At 41.4% G+C, this 25,314-nt stretch overlaps 1 protein-coding gene across 3 annotated transcripts in view; it reads right to left on the reverse strand.

The window, feature by feature from the left end:
• Positions 1-25,314, reverse strand: part of rhbdl3 (rhomboid, veinlet-like 3 (Drosophila)) — a 47,065-nt gene that overhangs the window by 18,668 nt on the left and 3,083 nt on the right. For 2 of the 3 annotated variants that reach the window (XM_063883096.1, XM_063883095.1), the window contains one exon: positions 818-976. In XM_063883096.1, the coding sequence (XP_063739166.1) occupies positions 818-976 (159 nt within the window). Of the gene's footprint in view, positions 1-817; positions 977-3,955; positions 4,076-25,314 lie in introns of those variants that run through there. The other variant, XM_063883098.1, reaches the window with a different exon arrangement.

Below are 25,314 nucleotides of genomic sequence, written 5' to 3' on the forward strand. Positions count from 1 at the left end.
TCTGTTAATGTATAATCCTTTGAGGGGGGTGAACACAATTGCGATTATGTAAAAAAAAAAGGTGAATGTACACAGACGCTGACACCCCATTCCTCTCTGTCCCACTTCCAGTTGCACGCCGTGCGTGACCAAAAGCTTGTCACATGTCATTAATGCACCAATTGGAAACCAGCTGTAGACATCCATTTGACATTTTTCCAAGTTTCCTACAGGCCTCATTCTTCACCCACTGTATCAGACAATACACAGCTCTGAGGAACAAGAGGGCAAGGGAGAGATAGACAAACTCACACCCAGACAACAATGAATTCCCTACAGGCTCTGCAGACGCACACACACACACCCACTGCCACCCAGTAGTCATTGTGTACCACACACTACTCCCACTCTGAGATGACTCCACACTGTCCCGGGTCAGTAGTTAAGCCTCCCATGAGGAAGAGCAGCAAGACAGCGGAAAACAGAAAATGAGAAGGTTATGGGGCAGCGAGACCTTGAACAAACAGCAGCAGGCTGCGGTTTGAAGGTGAAACTAAGAGTGGGGCAAGGTGAGCGTTAAGAGGGGAATTTATCACCGGAGAGAGTTGTTTACTTTTAGGAAGACTCTCCATCCTACTGTTGAGGTGGTATTGGAATACTGCTTTTGGGGCTTGATGTTAAAATTCTGGCATTTATGTTTGAAGACTCAGCCACTGAATACATAATGTGAATCTAAACATAGATGTAAGTACACGTTGTATAGTAGGAGGTCCCAGTAATCTTTGATTTCCACTGAACACTGATATCAGAAAGTTTATGAAAGGTTCAAACTTCTCACCAGGTTCACAAAATCTTGGTAGCAGATCTTTCCATCGGCGTTGCCATCGGCGAGGGCCAATAGGACTTCCAGTTTGTGTGGGTCAAGCTCGGAGCCGTGGGTCGCCAACAGGTCTCTGAAGCGCTCTGTACTGATGAAGCCTGAATTCTCTGGGTCATACTGCAAAACACACAGACACAAAGACCATTTGATTTATTTTAAAAAATGAAAAAAAGATAGATATATAAAGTTTAAATAGCATAGACATTTAATGTGTTTCTCTATAAATTACAGGCACATGCAGTATATCGAATAAGCACCTGATTCAAATGAACATGAGAGGTTTGCGTGCAGCCCATACCCCCGTTGCAAAAACCTCAAAAAAACAGTGCAGTGGTTTAGTCACAATTTGAGCTTCTTATGAATGAGCCTCAATTGCTTTAAAAGCATCCAACCATCAAGACGCAGCAGTAACTTTTAACAGCTTTGAATTTTGGTTTGAAATGGCACTGAGCTCTGCATTTCAGCATGGGCTGTTTTTCTACTTTCACAGTCAGTATATAGAAGGCTTTCAAATGTATCTGACAAAGTATCTGTATTTTCTGACAAAACACCCTTTTAAAAAGCTGGAAATTCAAAAGACCTTCAGAGCAGTGATCACTTAAGCACTTGAATGTGAAAAGAGCTGCACTTTTCTTCAAGCTTGAGCTTAGGGCTTCAAATCTTAAGTGGCAATTTATAGTGAAACTGCCACTTGAAAACATACAGATATATAAAGTATTGTGCATTTTATGTGTTTTATATTGTGCCCTATATATCCAGCAGAGCTACAAGCTATAACTTACGCTAACTGCTTAGTAATTGCAGATAAATGAAATGTATAGCTGTCTCTGTTTCTAATGGAAAATACTAAAAATCAAGCTGCTCTCCAAAGTCTGGATGAACTGAAAAAAAGACTGCGGCTTCTTGTCAGTGTCTTTCTTTTCAACTAAGGAAAAACTACCCTGAAATACATGTCAATCAAAAGACTTGAATTTTTTATTTGAATGTCAAGTTGTTTGGGGATGCAGGCAGTGGAAGACAGCTGCTGCCTCTCTGAGCGCCTGTTTGTGAATGTGCATGCATGTGTAGCTCTGTGTGTGTGTGTGTGTGTGTGTGTGTGTGTGTGTGTGTGTGTGTGTGTGTGTGTGTGTGTGTGTGTGTGTGTGTGTGTGTGTGTGTGTGTGTGTGTGTGTGTGTTTTCATATCTGTATATTTGCAAATGTGCATTTGCAAGTGTAACCATGCCTGTGTGTGTAAATACAGTGCATTCATACATAAAGATGTGACATTCAGACAATGTGAGCCGCCTGCCAGATTCCAACACCCCTGAACCAGACATACTTAGTGTGTACATGCCTGGGAGTGTGTGTGTGTGTGTGTGTGTGTGTGTGTGTGTGTGTGTGTGTGTGTGTGTGTGTGTGTGTGTGTGTGTGTGTGTGTGTGTGTGTGTGTGTGTGTGTGTGTGTGTGTATATGTGAGTGTGTGTATGCCATACGCCAGTTTTGGCAGACGCAGAGTACAGCCAGACTGGAAGCTCGACCAATTGACAACAGGGAGAAGAGGTTTTGGCTCTCCCTCATGTTGTTTTTTCTCCACGTTACCTAACAGTGATAGGGGGTTGTTAACTTGCAGTTAAGGTTACAGTTGGCTGCACGCTTTCCATAAAATGTCATCTTTGATGGTTATTTTCATTTACACTTGGCCCGATAATTGATTTTATGCTGCTTGTTGTGGCTGCAGTTAATCTGTTTGTGATGAGAGGATTATCTCTAAATGCATTCTTGTGTCTTCAGTAAAGCTGTGTGGCAAAGTATGCTAATGGTATAGTAGGTATGTTAAGAACAATGGAATAACTATTAAAGAGGGTCTCCATCAACACCCCCTTCAGACAGTGAATGCAAGAAGGCATGGCAGGAGGAAGGATGTGGGAATTATTTGTCCAAAGTGTTGTGAATGTTGCAGAAATCTTTGATTGATGGACATTTCTTAGTAAAAGCAATAATGGCTAGCTTGAGGGCACTTGATGAGAAAAAGAGAAATGAAAATAAAGTATTTACTTCCCGTTTGGCATATTTTATGAACTGAAGAAAGTCTTTATGATAGCTTAAAAGATATGTGGCTGGAGTACAATTCAGTAAAGTTAGTACTGCAAACAAAGACGTTATATATCTCCAACACATAATCAGATAAGCAAACGTAGAGTTTTAGTAGAGTGATAGCGAGAATAAAAGGTTTAGCATCAAATAACATTTCAAGTTGTAAACTGTGCTCACATAGACACATTCGTTTTCGCTAAAACCTTACTATTTAAAACAAGTGCAATCTTGAGACTGTACAACTGGATAATTGAGAATTAGATTATACTGCTAAACTTGTGTGAAAGTTTGTAACAGATTTTTTGACATAGTTTTGCTTTAGTTGATCACGGTCCCTATTTACACTTCAATTATGCAAGAATTTTCAAGAGTTCAAGGTAGAATGGAGTGAGTAATTGATTTATGAAGGATCAGTTTGGGGTTAACTTTAACTTTAAATCTTTGACTGCAATACTTTTCTCGACTTTACATTGATTTATGGCTGTCTGAGTTTGATCGCATCTGGACTATGTACAAGTCTATAATGACGTATACTGTATGTATCTGGTGTGGGAGGTGTGACAGCAATCTGAGTAACATCATATATTGATGCAATCAAATGAAGCATTTTACGCATTTTTGTATTTTGATACATACAAAGCTGGGGATCACAAGTGCAAACATACCAGAAGTCAGCTGTTCAGTTATGACAACCGGTCTGCATGTGTGCCATCTGCCACAAGGCATCCACCAGAAGAAGAGGAGGAGTAAGTGTGTTGCAGAAATAATGTGTATATTCCCTTTAAACTACAGAATGCTCTTACAATGGCAACGATTTTTTCGATTGATGTTAAGTCTCTGCAACGGGTAAGTAAACAGGAACTCCTGAATGACTTGCACTGCAGAGGCCAATACCAGTACCTCTTATACACACTATCCCCTTCCAATGAATATGCATAAAACACCCAAACCTCTTTCTCTCACACACAAACACACACACTAGATGCATAAAAATATCTCTATTCAACAAAAGGGAACCAACCTTGTCTTGCTGTAAAACAGTCACCTTCTGCCGAGGCCATTTTGTCATAATGAGGTTACCACAGCCAAAGCCAGTGTCAACACTCACCACCAGTATGTGAGCAAAGCAATATGTTGTGTGTGTGTCCCTGTCATATTGTTTGACCCAGACTGCGCATGGTTATTCCTATCCAGGACTAAAGGATTACAGTCCAATCCAAAATCCTAAATACTCACCTCCCCCATTTCACCCTCTCAATACACAATCAAAAACATACACCCCTTAAACCCCACTCACCCTCCTCGCTCCGCCCCAAACACAACACCCCCTCACCCGATATTCATTATTCCTTCACGTTGTCCCTTCACTTTCTCTCTTCAGAGCTAACATTTGCACTCTCTCAGAAGAAAAACAAATAATCCAATACATTTCCCAATTATCTCTTTTCCTGTCACTCCCAGAGGCAGGCAGCTATGGTTATTTTCCTCACGCAAACCCTCCCTCGCTCAACTTTTGCAACACCACAGGCTTCATAGTTGAGTGAGCACTCTCTGAAGTCAACGGGCCGGCTGCTGGGGTGGAGCAGCGGAGGAACACACACTCAACAATGGGAGGGCAATTTCATGCAAGGTTCACCCAATCCCTTCACTCCAATTAGGGTTCATTTCCCTTTGATGCACCCAGAGGTACATGCAGAGGGGGACATTGCAAAAATAAATCTCCACCCAAGACTTCATGAGCTTCACAACAAACTGAAAAGTCAAACTTGAACGTGTTTCGAATTAGAGGAAAAAATCGAACGGCTTTTTGTCATTGTCTGAAAACCCTCCTTCATTTTAGATAAATCGATAAAATGTTCGGAAAATTGTTCTTACATACTGGTAAGTACTTTGCTTGTGTGTGTCAGAACATTCACCAGATTGTAAATTTGACTTAACTCTTAATCCGAGCCTATTTTTTAATTTCATAACCATGTTGCTGTCTCTGCTCCATAAGGCTTGTTTTGAGAACAGCAAAGGGAGCGTGATGCAAATCCCTCAGATTAAAATAAGCGCACACACACACACACACACACACACACACACACACACACACACACACACACACACACACACACACACAGCACACACACACACACACACACACACACACACACACACACACACACACACACACACACACACACACACATACATCCTGGTGCAGACATAATACCGCAACACATTTGCTGCCAATGAGCTTTCATATTGAGGGCTTCTCAGCAGCTTGGTGTCAGTGTGGAAAAGAAAAACAGCAGAGTGGGGTGGGGGGTGGGGGGGGGGGGGGGAGAAAGTAAAGGAGGTTGGTTTGAGTTGTGGGGAGGGGTTGCAGACCGGACACAAAGCAGGGCTTTTTGTCTTCAGCCTCATTTTCATAAAGCTGAATATTAAGGAACAAGAGGGTAGGCGGTCTGTAAGGGTCAGGGAGTTCTTCTTACTATTAAAGGTTGCACAAATATACTGGAGGAATCATGTTGCCTGGGCAAACATAAAAAATGCCACATTTAAAAAATAGACTCAAAACAAATCTAGCCTGCTGGGCGACAGAGAAAGTAGAGGATCTTATTTAAACTGTCTTGTCAATTTTATATACTATATACTGCAGATCATTTTTTTTAACGGCTGCTGTACCTCTCAATGATCCGGCTCCCTTCAGTCAACTCACTTGACTGAGAAGAAGCAAAACCAAAGATGACCTCTGCTTCACCAGAGGTTGATTCAACTATATTAATTTCAAGAGATGAACTTGTTTTCAGGACCAATCAGGAAAACACCCATCAAATTCCTTCAAACTAAGAGAAAGAGAAAAGCTTGACAGGAGGTCATTCAAGACTTTGTGATCAACCTCACTTCGCCATGGCTGATCTGTGGCACTTTCAGTGACCTTCGACCCACACTAGTACGGGTCACTGTCAAGGAGCTTTTATCTGCAGATGAGCTGCAGTCTGGAACAGTAAACTCAAGTTAAAGGAAAAAAAGGAAGCATGGGGCGTGAATGAAGAGAAAGTCCAGACCTAATTAAGAAAGACAAAGAGTAACTCAATCCTACCTTGGTTTGCTAACAGCAACAAATGGCGGCCTCTCTCAAAAGGCTCTTACATGTATGTCACACACACTTAAACTTAAACTAAAGAGATGATTTAGTGAATGTGTTGCATGATCATCATTAGCAAAAAGACATAAGTTACACTCAGCATCTGGTTTTCTTTCATATGCATAGCCTACACCTTATTTTAAAATCCTATCTAATCTATATCTGTCCAGTGTCCAAATGTGTGTACCAGCATCAAAGTAATCTTTTTTTGGAAACAAAAGGGACGAGCAAAAATAAATCAGTATCTACCCCGGCTGACAATAAATGTGTGTCTAATTTATGCTGCATAAGCAGAAAACAGTTCTAAAAAACCTTTGATAATAACACCATCAACATTTCAGACAGGATTCACCCTGGGAACTCTGCAGGAAGCAGCTCAAACTGTTCCATGTAATAATTGAATGATGGCTTTGAACTGGTATGAAGACCTTTTGCTGAGAGTGATCCTATCAACCACTCCTTCACTCCTCACTGTGATGAAGCAGAAAATTCCAAAAACAATCTGACGGGGAGGGAAACTGAAGTTTAACCCTAATAAAGTAATGTAATTTACACAGGAAAATAACACCACCATACAGGGTCATGCAGTAACAGGCACGGAAAAGTCATTCAGCACTCTAACATGTGTGATCGGTCTTTAATGAAAGCAAGGATTTGTTGGCGGATGACGACATGGAGCAGTAAACACACTACATAGCAACACATGGCTGCTGCCCAAGACTTCAGTAAAGATGTCACACGTTTAGATGATATCATCCTCCAGGCTGAGGGAGTATAGGGCATGACCAATCAGCATGGAGACATGCATGACCAGACTGAGTGAGGGTGCAATAACGGGTAACCTAAGCAACAGGAGCTCAGATAGCCCTTAAGACGCTGTGTGACCGTATTGATAGTCGTGCAGAGGACAAAATGTGTGTTTGTGGGTGTGTTCTGAAGCTGCAGGAGACTTAGGTTTGGCAGCATTGTTTTATATTAACAAGCAACAGAAAAAACACAAGCTCACCACAAATGTATTTATGTTAATATGCACAGTATGGGTCACTACATATAAAACATTCCTATATTATTAATGTCACAAAATTGCATGTCTTGATAAAAAAAAAGTCAATATGAAATTCTGATTGTGCAAAGCTGGCCTGATCTCAAATATTTACTCTATGCTACAGGCTGTGATTTTGGGCATTAAGCTCAAACTATATTGCTATATTATTGGATTCTAGTGGTATCATTAACTCAATAACTGGTACAGTGAGGGCACAGCCTGTCCCAGAGTATAATTACTTCCAATCCCCCCGCGGAGTCCACCAGTGTGCATGACTTAGTTGTGGCTATTATAAGTACGGTGCAATAAGAAACAGCTTCTACTAGATTAGATTCTATTGGATTATCCAGATATCATGTATTCTTTGTACATATCCTATATACTTGTCAATGTGTTTTCTTCTCTGAACCATTTCAAGGTTCTATGTTAAAGGGTTACAACTGATGTAGTAGTGTATTACAAATAAGACCTGTTATATTGCATATCATTACCTGCAGCTGACATTATAACAACCCATTTAATGAGCTGGCAGTCCTTCTCTTCTAATGGCTTTCCTTTTTTTCCCCCTTAGTCATAAGGGTCCTCACTGCAGCTGGACTGCCGGCTGTTGGCGTGAAAAACTCAGATATTGCTGCTTAAAATGCAAAGTGTGTTCAAATACCACTAAAATGTTGTGAGCGAAAACTGTACTGATGTGACTTTGGACTATAAATAATATTGTACTAAAAACAAAAAAGTCTCCAGAGGGCATTCAAATCACTGATTGTGCATCATGTGTAGCATATCAAGTATTGCAATTGAAAAATTGTTCTATATTGATTCATTGATTCATTCAAAACTGAAAAGAGAAACCAAACTTGATAGCAAGGAGTCCCCAAGGCAGCCATTGATAACCATCTTCCCTAGGTAATCCATCACTAATCAACAGGGTCTAATCTTAATATTCATAAACAGGAGACACTGTTTTCATTGTACACATTATGGCTTTTCATAGCAGGAAACGCACAGGTATCCCTGACATTAAATGACTGCCTTCCAGATAAGCAGTCTGGATCTGTGGTCTTGTTTACAGGGACACTTTACAGACCTGAGCCATTATCAGTTACATTTCTTTCACCTGTGCTTTTCCTGCTCTGAAAAGTAAAAGTATCTGCTGTGAGAGAGCTACTGCATCCCGAATGGTACAGCCACGCAGGTGTTTTCACTTTTGCTTGAGTGGCCTACTACTCAAGAACTGCTCTTAACATCTCCATCACACTCTCACGTTAATGTTGGTCATTGGAGAAATACAAAGTCAATACGCACAGGTGCACACATGCTCTATAAAATGTACAAAACGGTGGGAATATTACAATCCTAGTCCAAGGTGATGTCTTTAAATGTCTTGGTTTTGTCAGGTCAAAACCCAAAACCAATTAATACATTTTGATATAAAACAGATGAAAGCCAAAATCGTCACATCTGCCATTTTTGCTTTAACACTTCATAAATGAATCATACATGGCGACTGTATTACATATTAAAATGATTCTCTATTATTTTGTGCAGATGTTTGTACACACAAATACCACACTTTACAGCTACTGTTTCTTAATGCTTCTGAAAACAAAGCCAGAGTATTCCCTTGATATGGAGCAATTAGCAGTTCTAATAAAAAGCCAGCCTTGTTAGCGGGGAGAAGCTCGTTAGTCTCCCTGATAATTACACTGAAGCACGAGGGAGGACAGGCGAAGACCAGGGGCATCTCATTCACTGGCCATCACTCACACACACTTACACACACTCCGACACAGCAGGTACAAAGGAAACACACACACCTTCTCATGTTAATCCGGCTTTTCAAACCATTCCCTCAACGCCAGAGGGGCTTTGCTGTAATATGGGATATCTTTAGATCCTCTATCACACAAATGCACAACCTTTTGTCACATTATTTGACACAGCTAAAATATTACATTATCAGTGCTATTGGATGGTCTGAGCTGGGAGATGCTCTGTGGTTTTGGAAATATTGTCGGCTCCCGATGGAGGGGCCCACACTTTGTCCCATTTAGAACACTTGTTCAGGTTGAGTAGAGTTGAAAGCTTGTCTACTCCAGAAGTCTCTGAACGGGAATGTGTGGGGCCAGTGATGGAGAGGTGAAAAGTCAAACGGCCCAGAACACCAGTGAAGGCAGTGAGACAAACAGACATCATTGATGGAAATCTTCATAAAAGTGAGATATTTGTTTAGGTATGTTTGTGAGAACGAGTGGCCATGTCCAAACAAAGCGGGCTTAATTTGAAAATGCATCTTTTTATGAGCCTCTAAACTTCTATTGACATCCATCCAACACTTTGGCCTCACTGTTATTTAAATTAACAATTATTTATTGGAATGCAATGTAAGTTGATACAGATTTTTAACGTCCCTTCCTGACTTTGTCTCTAGCATCAATGTGAGGATACATTTTGTTGGCATGCCAAGACATTTGGTAATCAATGGTGCCCAGAGGATGAATCTTTAAGACATTTCATCTAGTGCCAAAAGAATTTCAAAGCTTTTATTTATTCACTTTTGGCACATAATGTCATTCATGGTTCCCAGAGGATGTATCATAACAATGCTGGTAATTATATGTGGTAGTTGCATCTAAACGACCAAGAACCAAACAGAGAGAGACAAATGCCACTGAAAACAAGTACATACGTACATTGGCACAAACAGCAAATGTTTGCACAACTGAGCTTCGTCTCATTACGGGCTTCGGGCTTCGTCTCATTACTAGATGGTTGCTGCAATGAACCTTTTTGTTGTAAAAGAAAATGCCACTTCTTTTAGAAAACAATACCACTGGATTTATTTTCCTCATTGTGTACATGCTTAACCCTTATGAACCATATTTTCCAATGTGGAGCCTAAAGCACACATAAATGCACATATAAGCCGACACAGCGGTCAGAACAGTTTGTAAGAATAAAGCATCACGCTCACGGAGAGGTCGATCTGACATGAGCAAGTCTAATCTCTACCACAGTCTGTGTCTGACCTGACAGCTCCCGGCTCGGGCAGGCACTGATGCTGACGGGGTACCAGCCAGTAGCCAGTGGGTTGTTTCATTGTTCTCTGACAGAGAGCGAATTCAGAGTTACAGAGACAAAACCAGTACTGTGAAGATGCAGGAATGTTACAGCATCTAATAATGTGAACTCCAGAGGGATTAATTGTATAATTGTGCTCCGTCTGCTTCTCCTTTTAAATCCTGCACTGACAAAAAAAAAGCGCCTACTTGTGTGACACTGAAACTAGATGACTCTCTTCAGCTGGCTGTCGCTCAGATTCTCATTCCTCTTTTCAATTATATTCTCACGAAAAGGGTTCAAATTGAACTTTTCCTGAATCTCAGTAGGGAACAAATTTCCACCAAGGACAAACACAGATGGGCAGATCCAATACCTCCCTGCTTTTTCCAGTTAGACTTCCCACTGGTGTCACTTGACAGTGACACAGACAGCAGAAAGGGTCAGGATGCAGAAGGGATATGTGTGATGAGCCGTCGAGATTTCACACCATTAATTACCCAGACATCACCTCTCCCGTCGCAGAGGATTCTGCAGGAAAAGGTCAGGCATCTGGCTTGCATAAAGACCAGCTCACCATGGATGTCACAGCCCCCGCTGTCCAGTCCAGTTCTCTGAACATGTCACACTTCAGAGCCTTGACAAGAGCCTCAACAAGACTTCTAATAGCCCCAAAATGCCACAGCAGTGCCTGTTAATGCTCCTGTAAACATCACAGAGGCTTGGCGCTAGGGTCAAGGCCACCATGGCAAAAGAAAGAGGGGTGAGAACTGGAGGGAGCCAGATGAAGAGAAGTGGTGGACTTTGAAAGAAACAAGTTGACAAAAGCAAGAAAAAAAAGGATTTAAAAACACACAAAGGGGAAATTATAAATTGATGAGACCTCAGTGTGATGCAGTGTGCAGAGCTGACCTGAAATGAACATGGCTGTAGATTTCCGCCAAAGCTGTTACCATAAGTGAAAAATAATGTATGCACAGGACCCCTGTTTAAGATACATTTCAACACTAATGATTTAGAAAGTATTTACTTTAAATTTGCTGAAATAAATCAGCCTAGCTTAACAGAAGAAACATATCCACAGTTGCTGGCAGGTGAAAATTCAGTTAGGATAACCCTAATCTGGCCACAAACCAAGTTAATTAAGCAACAATCTGACATAGCATACATCAGCAGGATCAACAAGCTGAGAGAGGACTTCACGTGTCCCAGCACAGCACTCTATTATAATCCACTTTCATTAAACAGCAGCTCCTCCACAATTTCTCACCCACTCTTTTCTTTCCCTTGTTCCTCATGTTTGAATCCGAGCAGTGTTTTCCCCTCGGGCGAACCCCGTTGAAAAACTGAGGGGGCAAGTGTTGCAAAGTCTGCACACTTGAACTTGTTATTTCCCAGGCTTATTGTGCGAGGAGATGATTATTGTAGGGAGCACACAGAAGCCACTCTGCTTTGAAGTGTGAAGAGGCAGGAAGAGGAAGAGAGACAACAGATGGGGACCAATCAGTAGCAGGTGTTAATTGTGAAGTGTTGTTTGTCATTTTGAAATAGAAAGGTTAGGAGCTAAGTGGAAAATCACAAAGAAGTCATTTGTGATTCAACAGTCGAGAATAACAAAACCACAAGTTTTTTTTTTGTGGTTTCTGTTTTCTCAACAAAGATTGCGTGTTATAAGCAGATTGTTATCCATCATATTCTACAGGTGTTTTCAATTGTAGGTTAAGTATGCCTTTTTACATAACACATTTTTTTAAGGACACATTTATGCCAAAAATAAATGTTATAGACTATTTTAGTGTCAGACGATTGCATATGTGGCTGATGCAATGGTCATATATAAGCAGGACAATGCAAGTGCACCATTAAATTATATTCAGGCACTTTTTAAATAAATAAAACCAAATCTTAATCAAACCAAATCTATGTAGGAACTCCACAGGCAGGAATTAACAGACTAGCCGGAACACACACATCTGTAGATTAAACTATAATGTTTCAGTCATTTTGAAAAACAATGCTCAGAAATAATCCCGTATACAATCTTAAACTTTAAACAATATGTGTTTTTTTTATTAAATCATCAAAGTTTCCAAATTCAATTCAAGGGTCGATAAAAAGGCTTGAATAAGGCCCAGAGATCCACCATCATTTTGATATCTATAGATAATTTTGACCAGCTTTTTTGAAGAAAACCATGTGAATAAATTGGGACAAAAAACTGACTGGGATGAATACAATCCAACTAAATCCTGCAGTGAAGTTCATTTTCATTTGGACCTGCAAAATAATGCCAAGTCATAGTTCAAATGTCCTTCCAAAGATTTTGAAATGTCAGGTGCATGGCTATATTCACTGAGATTAATCTTATCAGACGGTACATGGAGAAGTGACTTGCAGGCCCTGATGGCCACAGTATCTTCTCTCTCTTCTTTCTGTTCCTCATCAGCATTCTTTCATTTCCTTTTCTCCACTGCCCTCCTGTCCTCTGTGATGGGAAATGCAGGTAGTGTGCCACAGGTAATTGCTTTCTCTCGCATGCAGTCTAATATACTTTCATTCTTTTTCTCCATCGTCTTCACCACAGTACAGATAACTGAGTACACACAGCCCATATTCAGGGACCGAAATGAATCTTCAGATCCTGCATATGTTGCAATGCTATGCTTTTACACACGCACCACACACGCACGCAACACTTTCTTTAACTTTAGTCCTGGTACACTGCTGTATAGCAATAAAAGGCACATCCTACAGACATTGCTGTACTGGCTTAATCTATAGCAAGATTTACACATTACATACATGATACACACACTCAATTTTTAAGGTAAGTCACCAACTTCATTCAGTCAATATAACTAATGTGGATTTCAGACGGTCCTGAAATGGTTTTCCATCACACAGAAGCCTGTTTCATGGTGGCCTCAGGGATGACGGACATGTCTGTCTGGGGTAATCAACGGAGCGCTGGGTCACTTGTTTTGCTTGACGGATTTGAAGCCCTCATTTATAATCTCACACACACATGCAGCCTCCGAAACACACACAGTCGTCTGCAGCCATCACAAATTAGCAAGGAAAGGTACCGTTTCCTTGCCAACTGGCCTGTAACCAGGCAACGTTGGTCTGTGTGAAGATGTCTTCAGTGGGTAAATGTGCATGCAACACAAAGATGAGATGAGGCTTGATGTGTGGATGGATTTCAGAAATATGGTATTACTTTAAATCCCTGGACATCTGATCCCCTTATAGTGCAGGACCTGAAGCCCAAAGATACAGCACATGAACAGGCAGACTGACAAGGAAACACACAGATAAGACAGAAACAGCTTCACAGTTCATCTGCAAACCCTGATCCAACAGGTATTTACATTCAAACCATATGAGCTGTTTAACCTTTACCAACCACTGCTGTCTGTGTCTACAAATACATTCCCCATGTTACTTCGATCATTAAGCATTCACAATGTTTCTGAGACTGAAGGAGGATATCTTAACTGAACAGGCTGCTTTTATAAAGCTTAAACCTTTAAGATACGATCAACTTTAGAGAAACATTGCTGTGAATAATACTGCCACACTCTCCCCCTTGGTTGACTAATTAAGGCTGAATTCAAAATAATGTGCTTTAAGTAAACTCTCTTCAATGTAGCAATAAAAACCTGAGGAGTCAAGCCACCACGGAGCAGCTTAATTCAAATGAAAATGGTTCTAAATAGCTTATGAAACTTATCAACCAGCTGCATGTTGCACCTCTGTCCAATCGACACCTCTGCTAATTCCCACTATATTGCAGCAGCATGCTCCACAGACAGCCATTAGATCTAATACCCAGCACACCCACTCCCCATTCTCTGTCTTTACCATGAGCATTTATTAAAATACACACACACACACACACACACAAACACACACACACACACACACACACACACACACACACACACACACACACACACACACACACACACACACACACACACACACACACACACACACACACACACACACACACACACACAGTTACTGTGCAGAGCCTACTTCCCCTCTACAAACTTGGTCCCTAAAGTTAACTTTAATCCCCTGCAGTTTAAATTGCTATCCAAAAAGAGAGACGGGTCTCTAAGGAGACAAAATTGGATCGTATTATTATCAAGGCTTTTATTTGGCAGACGCTTCAATATCAAACAAAGGAATAGAGTTCATCATACAGCCTCTGGATGTTATTAAAGTCCTGCAATGGTAGTTGTTCACTGAAGCTTACTCCGTTGACGCCAAAGACCAATGTCAAATTGACTTAGGGTAAAACTGTATTAAGCCTCGCTGTGAATAGGTCAACACGTGTTATTCTAGCAGGAGTATTGCAACAACGTCTGACTCCCTCTAAGGTAAAATAAAGGAAATAAATCACATTAAATTAAACTAGAAAATAAACGTAATCTGCCATGTGGAATAACATTACTTTTGCATGTGTCTCTTTGCTACTGTACCTTTGTGAGAAGTTTAATACAAACACATTTTTTTATCTGGTTTTACACGACAACTGGCATTTTAGAAAGAATTTTAAAAAGCTGAATTTCTGAGCCAGACATCTTAGAGTGGATGAAGATACCAAACAGAGAGAAAAATATACGTTTTCAAAATTATCTTCATTACTTTGGACAGGTTTTAATGGCGAGATGGAGCATAACAGACAGGTTGATGGTTTAAATTAGGGGTGAGAGACAGCCTAAATGAGAGAGAGAAAGACGCCCCCAGGGTGTCTCCACAAGCAGAGGGGATTGCAGCAGACAGCCGAATGGCCCTCAGCAGACTCCCTAGCATGTGTTCAAATAAACACTTTACCCCCTGTCGCTGCTTGTGAAAGCATTCACACTGGAGAGAAGCATTTCTGAAGACACAAACCAACACACACAAGCAAGACTCAAATCCAAGACATACAAACACCCGTCAGGAAGACATATCGGTGGCTATTAATGTTACTCTCACTGACACCTATTTGCCAAAACAACAGAAGTCAAATCCTCTTTTAAAAGCTTTTCACAACAAACACATACACACTGTGGTGGAGTATCCATATCACTCAATAGGGCACAGGCAGGTCACCACAGAGACAAAGATGGAGATTGGTGACCTTTTCCACCAAAGCCTCCCATTTACACCGGGGTGAGAACCCTTACTATCAGCAGGCCCAACCCTCTACTAAACATCCCTCCACAGCCACACGCATTCAGCAGCTCTTCACAGAATAAGAAGGGGAACAAAAAGAAGGAAGGAACATTTATTTAACGAGCCGTCTCCAGGCTGTCTTTCTCTCCCATTCAGTCCGCATCTTATGCTCTAAGCCGGTCCTGAGGTCAACCCCCCCATAACACCATCAAAACCCTGCACTACTGATGGCAGCAGTTTCATTCAACGCAAAGATTTATGATCTCTAATAGTTACCAAATGGACCTGAGGCTGGGGCTGCTCGAGGGGAGGCCACAGACTTATTTTCTTTAAATCTCAAGAAGAAAAGGCATGAAAAAAGGGGGAGCTTGGAGAGGCTGGGGTAGAGAATTAAGGACTGTCTGAAACTTTTTCAAGGTTGCCATCTGGGTCGGTTGCGACCCTTCAAACTGTCTGTCAATCTTGAACCAGATCCCCTCCCCTGCCAGATGGATAAGGCCCTGGGTAGAAAAGGACATGCTATCACAGTATGAGGGACAAATGCCCTCAGTCACCCATGACATATAACTTCATGGAATGTTTGAGGGGCAATTCTACAAACAGGACCTTTTAATAATCTACCACAATCAGGCGGTCAGCTAGTCAGCTGTCTACTGATCCTTGGTGGTGGTGGAAAGCTCCACTAGGGCACCCTCACTTCCTAATCCTATTCCCATAATCCCCAGAGGTCAGGGAGCGAGAAACAGTCCCGACTTTTTCAATACCCATTCCTCTTTCCTTTTAAGGCAAGAAAAAAGAGTTACTTCAAACTTCAAGGAAAGGTAGTTGAGGGACCTAAAGAAGTGAGGCAGATATAATGTCTCCATTCAGCAGCCAAGGGATTCACATCTTCATGAAATGATGAGGAAAATATTAACCTTTTTATAGGGAGAGTTTTTCCTTTTTGTTCTTAAATGAAGATGTTACATGACCACAGTTCTATGATAGAAAGGAAGAGTTCAGCATTTTGAGAAAAATTGCTCACTTGTCTGTTTTCCTCAGTTAGATGATCGTCTCTGACAAATACAGATACAGTATGTCTTAGTTAGGCATGAAGACGCAAAACAGGTGAAAAACAGAGATGCTGGCTTTGTCAGAATGTAACAAATCCACAACACCGGTAAAGCCAACTAACTAACACGTGTCTTGTTCTTATGAAGGTGGTTGTATGAACTTGGCCCTTCAGAAACGTTTCAAAGAAAGGTCAGCTTAAGATGCAAAGGAATAGAAATTGCCTGCCACTTCTTTCGTCCTTCCCTTTGTGATTAATTAAAAGAGTCTCACAGTCAATATCTTTACGAGGCATAAAACAGAATCCAAATATTGAGATCCACTGTGACACTCAAGAAAATGAAATGAACTGTGGAACCTGATATTAGCTTTTTGTTTCATTACAGCACAAAGACAGTATACCCACACAAACCCTGTTGCATATACCCTATTAAAAAATTGAAATTAGGGAAAAAAGGGACCAATAAAAAGCGATCCTCAATTCACCTGTAATGTAACTGTAAGTTATCACAACCTTGGCAGCTGGTCCCCTAAAGGAGATAACTCAAATCATAAGACACCCTCAGTGCCAGACCCTGACATGCATCCCGATGAGCTGCTGTACCTGCAACTGTGGCTGCGGTAAACCCAGAGACATAGATAAGAATTCCCCACGTCTGACCATGAAACTCTCCTTGGCCCTGTTTTCACATTTAGCACTAACATGCAGTAATCTGATTCCAAACACCTGTAAATATAAGTGTGACTGCATCGAAAATGCATCAGGGACACTCTGGCATTCGATCACTGAAGCCAAATTTGAAGGTGACATGTCCACATGAGTGCAAACAAGCACAAATCCCCAGTGGGGCTTGTAAAGTATTTGAGATTGATCCACACACTGAAAACCTTTAAAATGTATGGTTATACAAGGAGTATAGCTCCCTTGTTGTCTACAGTTTTTAGCACTTGCCTCATCATGTCTCCCTAACAACTTCTTTTTGTATTCAATATAATACAGCAAAGGAACACCAAATAGGAATTCCACAGCTAGTGAGAAGGGAGCTTGAGAAGCCTCCAAATTGGTGCAATAAATACAGTTTTTATGACCCCATAGCACAAAATGATAACAACCGATCTACCCAGGGGCTCTAGGGAGTTATGTGCTAAAAGTGCAGCAAAATTAATGCCGGCCAGAACCACCAGTAGATATAATTTTTTCAGAGCCTGTTCTGAGAAAAGGAACAGAGCTGAATATATATATTTCCTGGAAAAATTACATTACAGACTCATTGCAGTTCAAAAACAAAAAGTCTCCAAGCACTGATATTTGAAACATTGCAGGACTTAGCATTGTATAGTGTAGCAAAGCAGGTTTCATAAAAACATAATACATTATATCTATATCTATATAATTATAACCTATATCCTTATTGGTGTGACCTCATTTTCCCTACATTAACATTATGAAAAATAGGCCCGTGTAATGAGAATAATTGGCAATTACTGAAGTACGTTTTTGGCTCAGATGTCAATATTGCAGATATCTAACTCGAGTTATTAGAATTGGTATTTGAAGGGCAAACATTTTCCACTTCAAAAAGGTAGGATTTTATGCCTTCAGTATTCATTTTCAATATTGAAAAACAATTGATCTTCTCTCATCACTAATCTCTGCACAAAAGACATTTTTCAATCCTATTCCGGCATCGGCCATCAACGACTCACATAAAATCTGGCCAAGTTCTTATAAATTCCATGTTGCAAATGAAGAGTGTGTGCACTCGGCAGTGCTGGATGTACCTCTTCATGAAAACACACCAGCAGCAGCAACAACACGGCCACAAAGTCAGACATCCCACCAGGGAGTGAAGGGTCATAAATGGCTTTATTTTTTATTGGTCTGGGTTTTGTTTTTTTTGTGATGTGGTTTTATCCTTGTCACAGTTGGCCACTTCAGCACTTTGGCCCCGGTTGCCAGCTTTGGCAGCAATGCCCTGTAAGACGACACGGAGGGGACAGGACGGGAATGGAGATCTGGGTGAAAGCTAAGCACTGCTGCTCACCTTGGGCATCTGCTGAGCCTGCCAGGCGGGGACGGGCCAGGTTGCCATGACAACAGCAAAACAGCCAGGGCAACAACTCAATACCTTTTTGTTTTTTACAAGCTAAACCCAGCTTTATTGTCCTAGAAAAAACTACAGTGGTAGAATAAAATCATCTGGGCCTGTTGAAAGAGACAGTGATGCTGTCTTCTAGCAGTGTTGATGCATATATCAACTAGACAAATCATGCATCCTCAACCTAGAATGAGCTATAGATTTCAGCAGATTATTCAAAACTAACTTCAATGATTCGTACTGCCTTTCTTTCCTCGCTCTAACTTTGAAACTGGGGCAACTAAAGAGTCTGGGGCACTGCTTAATTTATTTGAGCAATCTTACAGTGATCGTCAGACAGAGAAATCTAACGCAGAGCTGCATGGAGAAAATTACTGCTGTGGGAGGAGTGGTTACTGTGATTATCATGGTCATCAAAGGCCCAAAGCTAACTTGAACCGCGCCTGCTTTACGACACTGCTTTGCTAGTTCCATGATGAATGAGGATGAATGAGACAATAAGAACTGAGCTGTATCTGACGTGCTGTGATCCGCAAACTACATTACCTGCAGTTCTACAGTTTTAGCTTGGATGCTAATATCAACAGATATATGACATTTACCTTAAATATGAGTCCCAAATGATACAGCCTACATCGCACTGTCAAACTTCAGGGCAAGTTCTACATAGAGCGGACAAGAAGGAGGAACAAACGGTTGATTGAACATTGCTTTGCTTATAGCTAAGCACATTGCAAGAAAAAGTGACCAGAAAGTCTGCAAACAATTATCAAGTCACAATCTAGAGCTGTCATGAGAAATCCAGCACGCACACGCCTACACATCTGCGTTTGTATTTGTCAGATTTCGTTTGTGGTGGTCGTCAACATTACCATCTATCTCAGACTAAACAGTTTTTCCAAAGGGAGAATGAAGGAGACGTCTGAGTAGTACGCTCTGTGTGGAACATTCCCTAATGGGCAGCGCTTGACTGAAGAGACAGAAATCAGTTAACACGAGTACACACACACAAGTAGACACACACACACACACACACACACACACACACACACACACACACACACACACACACACACACACACACACACACACACACACACACACACACACACCAACAGGTGTACACAGCACACACAGGGTTATTGTACTTATGTCAGCAGTGCACCTGCCTGCCGACCTGTTCAGCCTATGGCATAGAAATAAGCCCCAAATTATGTATTGATGTGCATGTGCATGTGCGTGTGTGTGTGCGTGTGTGTGTGTGTGTGTGTGAGTTTCCCAAGAGCCTACTAACATTCCCATGGGGACTTTTAGCTCTGTGACGAAAACAGACATTTTCCATTTCATGTTTCACAGGTCCCTCAAACCTCTGAGGTGTCACACACTCATGAACACATACACTCACACACACGCTTCGGTGTGATGGTTCCCAGCCAGCACCTCACTCTGTCAGCGCTCTGTAACTAACTTGTGGGAAGCTAGTACAATTTCAGCAATAAGGAATGAAGGAACCTGCACTGTGTCTTTTATCCCGGGAGGATCAGACTGACGGACTGAAACAGGAAGCTGGAAGTGATTCCAACAGTGCTGGTTGATAAGTAACTTAAAGCTAAGAAAGTTGTCTTTAAACTGAACAAAAGTATTCTTTCTGCCCTGTGAAGACACAAAACAAACTAATGATACATTCTGGCAAAATGTCCACTATTGAGATGTTACTATGCTAAAAACAAATCAATGGGGTTGTTATTCCCTTCCCTTATTTTGGTTATAACAGTAATCACATTTTGATGCTATGTATGGCAGCAGGCTATACACCAGATTTCAATCTGTTTGGATCTATAGACACTTACTTTTTACTTGGGTGAATAAACATTGTCCCTCTGTGCACACGAAGTTTGTATTACTATAAAAAGAATGTCTGGTTGTTAAAAACAAGCCAAACAATCCTGTATGTTTGCTCAGGGATTGTCTCGGGCTGTGAATTAGATAATACTTCCGACACTCAACAAGCCCTGATTCAAAACGCAGCTTATCTCACTGTTTATTTTGTCAATTGACTTGTTGTGATTACAGTGATTTGATTGAGCATGAGTTACTGTTTGCTTGATCAACAGGGAGTAATCAGATCAATATATAATAATCTTTAAACTGTCTGGTAATAATAATAAAGAAAACATGAAAACATTGGTTTCAGTGAAAAACTGTTTCTAATGAAAAAATGTGCTCCTCTTTAAGGATATAATTCAACAATAACCAGAACATTATAGCATCATTTAGTGTTTAACTGAAACAATTTACTTTTTCCAAAGTTACAGCCAGAAACGACACACTCTGCACTCACGATGACACTTAAAACATGCAACCTTAGAGAAAAACTGTCTAAGCTCCTCGATCAAAGCAGAAAAGGATGTTCACTGAGTTACCTTGAGTTGCCATTATTATACAACGGAGGACCTAGCCTGTGTATTTAACCTTAAACAGAGCTAATGAAAGGAGATGAGATGAAAGCATCAATAAGCATACTGAGACTGAAGCCTCTTCACATCTACAGTGTCATCCACTTAATGCTGACAGGGAGTTCAGAAAAAAAAGATGAGAGACTGAGAGAAAGAAAAGTATAAGGTAATAAGTGAGGGGGAGGTGAAAAAGAGAAGATAGAAAGCAGAAAACTCACTGCTGATATGTCTATGAGCCAAGTCACATTTCACACTGACACTGGTCCTAAAAGGAAGCAGGCATACAGAGCCTCTACCACACATACTTTTTCAGCAGGGGGTTTGTGTGCTGTCACTTCGACTGTCCTTCTTTAACCTCTAGTAATGGATTTACAATTTTACACAAACCTATTGTATGTACACACACAAAAACAGACTAAGCATATGGAGGATGCCAGATCACTGAGGCCTTCAACGATCAGAACAGACATTTTGATTTCATGCCACCGCTGCTATGAGTTTGCACACTGTAGCCAATTACGGGTAAACTGGCACATCTTATTTTTCCCATTTACAGATCGACAGGCACAGCAGCTATTTTTAACTGTGCATAAAAGCAAAGACTGTTTTCACACTCTGCCAACTCGAACTGTGTCTTTCATTAAGGAAATCTATTTAGAGACAAGAAGGGGGGGAGAGGCAGAGGAGCGGGAAAAGATGAGCTCAGATTAAATCTTTGAATGAAAACGTTTGAGGCTCTGTCTGTTATTTCATCACCAAACAGCCCGGCAGCTTTTTTAATAGCATGGGGCGGGTAGCCGTTTGCTGCCTTCCAACTACGTTTACGATCCTGAATCAAGACAATACAGATCACCACAAAGTGTTTGTCTTTGAGTTATTTCCAAGCCTCAGCTGGTGTCAATCACTGCTGTAGAGTTAGATGAGCAGGTCAGCAGACTGTGACCCCACCATCTGTGAATATGTCGATGGCAATTAGCTCGATAAGCACATCAGTACATCAAAGACGGATGGGTTGAAGAGAAAAAGATGGAGAAATCTATACAACGTTAAAGCAGAGAAACCCAACAAGAAGGTAGCTGATTCAAGAATACCACTAAAATAAGACACAAAGGTATTGTCGTCTTAAGATCAGTCAAATAAGATTACCTATTTGTGGACCTCTTCTCAGATATTTCTCTTTCACAGTGGGTGGGTTCCTGTGAATCTTTGAGTCTCATGAGTCTTTGAACTTATGCGAATGACGTGTGTTATACATTTAAAAACATTCACTCCTACTCAAAAATACTAACTTTACAGCTGGAGCTATAGTGTCTACTGCTGAAGCCATCAGTGATTGCAGTGATAGCTGTTATAATCAAACTTTTGTGACCCTTCTTTTTGCTTTTAATGTAGGTATAACTGACAGGGCGTGTCCTGCTATCCCTGCATGCACCGGTAAACACAGCTGCGGGCTCCTTATCCATTAAGTGCCTGTTGCCTGGGCGGTGGATCATTCATTTGAAGTGTAGTTTTAGAAAAATAGAGCGACACCAGGGAAGATGCCAGCTGCGTCTTGGTCGGGATGGTGAGGCGAGACAGCAGTGCCAGACAAAACGACTTTAAATAATGACCTTCCTTTTCTCTCAGGCATGGCCACTGAATATCTAACTAACAAGCTCATTGAAAGGCCTGACAGGAACTCAGAAAAAACACGAGTCACACCGGGAAAAGGTGGCTGCCCCACCACTGAATTCCTGCTTGTTTTAATTAAAGGCAATACCTGACCCATTCTAACACCAGAACTCACGTTCGCTTCGAAATTTAAGAAGTGATGGGTCATAAATCCTGTTTTACATGGATAAAGTATAATGTTTTCACTACAACAGCATGAATAGAGCGTGAGTCCCTCTGGCTGGACGACATTCCTGAAAGATCAGAAATACTTCTATTTGTGTGGTTTGAGTGTGGATTTCTGGGATCATAACTCACATTTAGAGGCTTTTACATGCCACCAAGCAAGAAATTAAGGGGGGGAAACACTTCCATGGAAAGTTTGCAGCCATGTGAAAGTGTTTAATCGCTAAGCTCCAGCGGGCGCAAGCACAGGGTATTTCAACAAGCCATTGTGCCAGGAGCAGGCTGTCAACACAGAGGCAACTGTGGACACACATTAGGATCTCTCTCTTACACTCACACGCACACACACACGCACACACACGCACACACACACACACACACACACACACACACACACACACACACACACACACACACACACACACACACACACACACACACACACACACACACACACACACACACACACACGAAGACCTGTTGCAAGGCAGCATTGCAGAGCCTTGATTCTATTGTACAGATATAAAGTCAATGCTTAGTATACATCCTGTCTCCATCTATTTTGAGTTTTGCCAGGTTTCCGGGACTTCCAATCTCCAGTTCAAGCTCAAGCACTGGGACATTCCCAGTTCCATTACACAAAATACAGTGCGTCTGCGCTTTATGTGTAGCCTTTCATAATCCAACTTGGCTGTGGTATTTAAACACAGAGAAGGCTCCTGCTTTCACAGCATACCAAAAGAAAAAATACTGTGGTTAAGGACAAAAAATGTACTGCCACAATAGCTCAGGAAAATCCATCTAGCATACCTTACCAGGAAGTACAAAACACATGTTCATTTCAGGGTGCAATAGAACATGCCTAATAGGGTTTATTAGATCAATCCTGGACAGGAAATCTCCAAAAATCCACACTGAAACAACAACAAGGACTCCAAGACAAACATTTTTTGAAGGATAAACACATTGTGTATAATGCTACAATGACTTTCCAGATTGGTGTGTGTGTGTGTGTGTGTGTGTGTGTGTGTGTGTGTGTGTGTGTGTGTGTGTGTGTGTGTGTGTGTGTGTGTGTGTGTGTGTGTGTGTGTGTGTGTGTGTGTGTGTGTGTGTGTGTGTTTGTGTGAGTTTAGGGGACAGATAGAGGCTCGGACTCTTTGATAATGAGGCAGAGGAAGGGCAGTGCAGCTGCTTTCCTCCTAGCAGCATCTCATCTGCTTCATTAGACTGCTCTGTCTGTGTTGAGTTCATGTTTGTTTCAGGCGATAGGAAACATGAATCAAAGCATTCTGAGGTTCGCTCTCTTGCTTCCTGCACGCAGAGGAGGAAAGCACTTATACAGCAACAAAATCCTCTCCGGGGACAGAAGAGAGAAGTGAAGGGGAAAGCGAACAGAGCGACACAGCACTTTGATTCCAGCCCACGATCGGAAATCCAGAAACTGATAGCTGTATGGACTGAGTTCACACGGGGGCCGGTAAAAATGATATGATGGGGAAGGTTCTGTACATAGCCCAGATTGTGTTAAAAAAGACGGAGGGAACTCGTAGTCCAAAAAAATAATAGGTATGAGGAGAGAAGATGATCCTGCCTTTTGTCTGCTGTAAACATCCCTTATGGGATAGACAGAATTGAATGTGCCCTGCATTTGATAAGGCAGGGATGCCAGAATTGATTAACACAAGTGATGCATCATTGTCTTCTTCTCTGGACGTCTTATTTTGTCGATGCATTACACTCACTGGATCATTTGATTAAATAAGATTAGTTGCAGTCAATAGCCAGAATATCGAAGTGTAGCTTTTGTACATTTTTAAGAATTGAGTATGTTTAACTTACTAGCTCACAACAAGAGTTGTCAAAGTAGAGCTGCAATGAAAATGTCCTGGACAAGCAAGCCGCCCATTATCACAGGGTTGGCAGTTCTGCCTCCTCCTGTCCACATATCAAAGATGGTGAACCGTAAGAGGCCAGCCCTCGCCCTTTATGCGTGTGTGAAATGCACGGGCAAATGAAGTCCATGCAGTCCATACAGTGTTGTTCTTTATGTTTGTATGTAAACATATACTGGACATGCTTGAATAGTGATACTTTGTTAGGAGTATTTCTGCAAAGAGTTAAAGACTAAACCATGCTCTGTTGTCTTTTATCTCTCATGCTTTGACACAGGTTGCCAGACTGGTTTAAAAAAACCTTATTTTTCTTGTCTTTAGTGGCCATCATTTTTCTTCCTTTGTTGCGTCACAGAAGCTGGAGGTCTCAAAGGTCAGCCCCTTGACAAATGAAGCAACTCATTGTGAGGAGAAGGGAGGAGGAAAGGAGAATAAAGGAGTGAAAGGACATTTGTTGCTGCCAGACCGGGCACGACCTCACCATTTGGACAAACCCACGTTTTTTTAAGACTGACGTCCACTTGAGGAAATTCAAAGCTGTGCCGCACGCATAAAGGCTGCGGATTGAGAGGCCCACTTACTGCCTCCTTACACACACACACACACACACACACACACACACACACACATACCACACCCT

Source organism: Eleginops maclovinus, chromosome 5, assembly GCF_036324505.1.
Source record: "Eleginops maclovinus isolate JMC-PN-2008 ecotype Puerto Natales chromosome 5, JC_Emac_rtc_rv5, whole genome shotgun sequence".
In the NCBI taxonomy this organism is placed as follows: Eukaryota; Metazoa; Chordata; class Actinopteri; order Perciformes; family Eleginopidae; genus Eleginops; species Eleginops maclovinus.